We start from the raw sequence: 4973 nt of genomic DNA on the forward strand, positions 1-4973 counted from the left end.
GTTAAAAAAAACAACAAAAAAACCTTCTACTCTTCCCAGCTTTACGCCCCATCCACCCACAACCATTGCATCTCCCTCCTGGGCCCCCTGGTTCCCATGGCGATGTGTGGTAAGAGGTGTCTGGGTGAGGGGGTGTGGGCAGCAGGGTGGAACCCCAGCCAGTTCCCTGTACCCCTCCCCATCGGGCTCACGTGCACCCCTGCGCTCGTTCACCCTGGCAAGACTACTCATTAACTCAGCCCGTCTCCTGGTTAATCTACAAGCCGCCATCCTGCCCTGCTCCTTCTTTCTGTTTCCTTTCCTTCCTCCTCTTTCTCTCTCTTGCTTTCTACTTGTCTTTCCATTTTTCCATTTTTAAAACAAAAACGTATTCCTTCGGGTCAGCTCCTTACCTGCTACCATTCCCGTGATTGCAGAGGAAGAGTATCCCGTCTGAGCAGGGGAGGGGATGTGAGGTGGGTAGCCAGGGAGGGTGGAGCTCACCATGTCGCGCCCTGAAAGCACACAAAAAAGCCGCACATCTTTAACACCGAGGTGGATGTTTAGATTGGTGTTTTGTGCTGGACAAAAGTGTAAGATGCAAAGACTGAATTGAAGCTGAAACGATAGGATCAGTTTATCATTTAACTTTCTGCAGCATTCAAATGCCGAAAAATAAACGAATGAGCAAAAAGTAAACAGAGATGAGATGGATGGCTGCGTTACCTGAGATGACAGACTGACTGCTGAATTGACCATACACTGGTGCATGATGGGAGAATGAGTTGAAGGCGTTGGGGAAATGGTTGGAACTGCTGCTGCCGCTGCAGCTGCTGCCGCTGACAGAAATGGGTTTCTGCAGCGCGTGCAGCTCCACAAAAGCCAGGTTACAGGCTGCCATGTTTGGGGAGGGGGTTGTGCTGGTCACTTCTGGGGACATTTCCTGTTTTAGACAAAGTGGCAGGGTCTGTACGGGCTCTGAGGTGGCGAGAGCCAGTGTGCAGCGCGTGGGTAAGGAAATAAAAAAACAAAACAAAGCAAAAACAAATGGTGAACATGGGTGGAAGTGAAAAAAGAAAAAACACGCAGGACTAAAAGAACTGTGTGAAATGCCAAAACTGAACAAAGAGTGAGCGGCAGCATGTGGAGGGTTCTGGGCCCTGTGGTTAATGGAGGTCAAAGAGCATAATCCAGCATTAAGAGTCTCACCAGTCACCATGGTGTAGCTCTGGTGTGCCGACAGATTTCGTCCAATGGCAGAGCTGGATGATGAGAGGCTGGTCTTGGCTTCGTCTAGGCTACCGTTGATGAGGGACAGCGGGTACAGAGTCTGAGGATGATAAAGGCTGCTGTTACAAGTGCACAAGTAAAAAAATGAAATGAGGCTTTTCAGTCCAAACGGTCGGTACCTGCTCGGTTTTGCTGTTTGCTGCTGATCCGAAAGAATCCGGAGGATAGTGATGACGATCGAAGCCGCAGTCCAGATGTTGCGAGGCTGTGGGGAAGTGTTCCACTCTCATCTGTTTCCTCGGGATGCCTCCGCTGCCCTGAGAGTCCACGCTGTGCCGACAGCTCTCCTGATCACCTGTGAGAGGCAACGAGGAAGATAGAGGAGGAGGAAAGCTTCGTGTTAAACTGGCAAACAGTAATTTTATCCTGAAGGTCTTTAAATGTCCTCTGAGAAGATTTTGGGCCCTTCAATTATTTGAAAACTAAAGAGCTAAAGAGCTTGTCTCTTTGGCACAGTTCCTAAGTGGCTCTAATCTTAATTAACTGGTTTGTAGTTCTTTGTGGCCATCTGCGTCCCTCAGAGCTCCATCCCAAGTCTGCGCTCTCTTACTACTTCTTTGAATTTATTAGAAATCACAACATTAAAAAAACTAAAGCAGGCCATAAATCACCGCTAACAAATGATTACACTGATATCAACGACTTGATTGCCTGCGCCCCTGACAGACGTCAGCTTTTTAGTTATTGGAGGAAAAACTGAGATCTGTCTAAATGCTGAAGAACAGGACAGAAGCTGCTGTGTCACAGTGATTGGTGTTAAGCGTGCCCTGTCGTGCACAGGACCTTGCAAACCTTAATAAAGTAAAGCTGAATTTCCGTTCGAGGGACAACTTTTGGCCTGTTTTACCCTTGCAACAGGAAAGTGTTCTTACAGGAAACAAGGTCAGATTAATGATTAAATAAAGCAGCTGGGAGAGCCATACTTGTTTTCATCTTTAAAAGTTTTAGAGTGCATGCCTGCAGAAGACCTAGAAACAAGTTTTTCCAGCCATATTTGCCTTTGTTTTCTCAGTATTGTTAAGGATAGTGGGCAGTAACCCAGTATTTCTTATGAATAAGCTTCAGATTGCGGTGTTTTGTTTGCTAGATTGATTTCTTACTGTCATCGTGGCTCCTTTTGCCTTCGCCGTTGGGTTGAGGAATACCCAGCAAGCCACTGATGGAGTAAGTTGAACCCAGAGAGTCCGACTGCGGGGATTCTGGAGGGGTGACCGCAGAACTGGGGACTGAGAGCGAGAGAAAGAGAGAACAACAAAGACAGATCTGAGACAACGATACTGCGCAGCTCTTTGCTGCTGATGTGACGAGAGGCCCGAGTTTAATCTCGCAGAGCAATGTATTTAATCCTAATCCTTTCCTGCATCCCTTGTTGTCGTGCATGTGTTCATAAGTGGTGCAGACTTACTCAAAGTTTGCCCTGGACTCAGGCCTTTTCCATCCAGAGGAAGGTTAAACGGCTGCTGGACCTTCGTTCGGATTATTCTGGAACAAAAACAACAATTTTTAATGGATTAAAGCATTCCCACTAATTATACCACACACACACACACAAAGGCAAAACAAAGGCAGCACACTCAGTCTCAGCCATTCAGCTCAGCCAGTCACAGCTAAATGCTGCTTAACCACCTGAACCCCGGCTTACACGATTTCATTCATAATTCAGTTTGGCACCTGTTAATGGAGCTCACGCTGGGCACTGTGTCACTGTCACACACTCCCTCCGCCAGCAGCCGGTCTCTGATTTCCCAGGCGAACATGGTGGGATTCTGCCTCTTGTACTCAGCGATCTTCTCCACAACCTTAGGAGTGGCCACTTTGGGCTTGGAGCCGCCAATCACACCGGGCTTGATGCTGCCTGTTTCATAGTAGCTGGAAGGGAAAGATGATTTTGTAAGTGGAAAGTTTAGACAGGACATAAAAGTGCTCCTGATGATTAAGCAACCTCTCAGCTCTCGAGACTCTCATTAACAGGAACAATTAACAGGAAGTTGAGGACTCACCGTCCCAGGATCTTGCTGACGCAGCCGTGGCTGACTCGAAGCTGCCGGGAGATGTCACAAGGCCGAACCCCCTGATGGGCCATGTCCACAATGCGTTGCCGGATCACCTCCGGAAGCGGGCGTCCATTAACAAACATTCCACCTAGTTGGTTAAGACCCCCATGACCTGGGGGAGGAGGGGGGATGAACACTTATAAATGTCATGGAACTCACGTGCACCTGTCTGCACACACGCACACATGCATGTTGATTCAATCACAGCTGCTGATTCACACATCATTTATCCAGGTTAACTCTATAAAAGCTGTTTGCATGGAAAGAAATGATCTAAAAGTTCACACACACAGATTTTACAGATTCATACCAGAACTTTACTCAGTGTTTTAATCTATTTATATTTTATTTAAAATATAACATAAAAATAATTAAAAGAAATAAAAAAATACTAATGATTACATATTAGTGCTATATTTTGCAGAACCGGGCATATTTAATTTATCTAAAGTAAACAGAATTTATCCCTAAAGCAAGACTGATGTTTTAGATTTAGATAATAAACAAGATGGCAGTGAGTCGTGGAGGTTAGTGAGACCTTTTGATACTTGGATGTGGTTAGCGTCAGTCTTTTCTGGAAGCTTTTTGTGTGTTTAAAAGTTTTATAAATAGGAAAAAAGCTGATATTGATCAAAACTTCAGTTATTTTGGGTGTGAAATTGCTTTTGTGTTTAACACTGGCAACAAACAGAAATGCGCATTCTGGAAAAACTAATGGTTCTTTGATGATCCCACTGGCTAATCGCCTCCTTATAAATAACACCTTCAGGCTTTTCTCCTCACAGTTCCCATTTATAGGCCGCTAATTTGAGGCTCAGTTGGCTTCAGTGACAGTGACTAATGTTATTTTACATTTCAGGAGAACATGTCACTCAGTGAAGGGGCGAGGTGGAGGGGGGTGGGGGTGGGGTAACATTTTAAACTGTGAAGTTCAAGTAAAAAAAAGAAAAAAAATCGGATTGTCTATACTCAGTTTTTATTATTTTTTGCGTTTCCAGCCTGTTTTTGAGAAGCATCTGTTCACATGAATTATTAAAGTTCAATATCTGTTCTCTGGCACATATAAAAAATATGTATATGTATTTTTTACACTACAGAAATGTGACGTTCTACAATAACGTGATTTCTTTTTCCATTTTTAATGCACATGAAGCTGATTTTCTGCGCGCATTTACTACAAATTAGGCACAAAGTGCTCCTCTGCTTCGCCCCGGCATATCCTCCATGTCTTCTCTAAAGGCTTGCACGGTGGTGACTCTGCAAGAACACCATTGCTTTTAATTTAACCCCATTGAGTCGCTCGTTTCTCTCAGCCTTTTCTCTTTTTTCCCCCAGCTTTCATTTCCACATCAAACAGCGGCCGGACGAGGCCGAGGCATGGAGGGAGGGCAGCCTCTATTAACGCTGCCAGCCGAGTGTGGAAAAAAATCTCCCTGCCAAGCTTCATCAACCTGCAGGATATTAAAGCGGAGCGGCCCCGAGGCGGACAGGGGGGTAGTGCGTGAACGCGCACGGCGCACTGACACCACGCACACACAGAAAAACAAAGCATGGGTTAATAGATAGATAGATAGATAGATAGATAGATAGATAGATAGATAGATAGATAGATAGATAGATAGATAGATAGATAGATAGATAGATAGATAG

The 4973-nt window shown here is 45.2% G+C and overlaps 1 protein-coding gene across 3 annotated transcripts in view; it reads right to left on the reverse strand.

Annotated features, from left to right (window-relative positions):
* Positions 1 to 4973, reverse strand: part of pax8 (paired box 8) — a 9453-nt gene that overhangs the window by 2303 nt on the left and 2177 nt on the right. The window contains exons 3-10 of one of the 3 annotated variants that reach the window (XM_013909433.1): positions 3270 to 3411; positions 2941 to 3138; positions 2675 to 2751; positions 2370 to 2495; positions 1389 to 1564; positions 1189 to 1309; positions 706 to 957; positions 393 to 494 (exon numbers count right to left, since the gene is read on the reverse strand). In XM_013909433.1, the coding sequence (XP_013764887.1) occupies positions 393 to 494; positions 706 to 957; positions 1189 to 1309; positions 1389 to 1564; positions 2370 to 2495; positions 2675 to 2751; positions 2941 to 3138; positions 3270 to 3411 (1194 nt within the window). Of the gene's footprint in view, positions 1 to 392; positions 495 to 705; positions 958 to 1188; positions 1310 to 1388; positions 1565 to 2369; positions 2496 to 2674; positions 2752 to 2940; positions 3139 to 3269; positions 3436 to 4973 lie in introns of all 3 variants that reach the window. The other 2 variants (XM_013909432.1, XM_013909434.1) reach the window with 2 other exon arrangements.

The sequence above is a fragment of the Pundamilia nyererei genome, unplaced genomic scaffold (assembly GCF_000239375.1).
Source record: "Pundamilia nyererei isolate P.nyererei 1_Seehausen unplaced genomic scaffold, PunNye1.0 scaffold00002, whole genome shotgun sequence".
NCBI lineage: Eukaryota > Metazoa > Chordata > Actinopteri > Cichliformes > Cichlidae > Pundamilia > Pundamilia nyererei.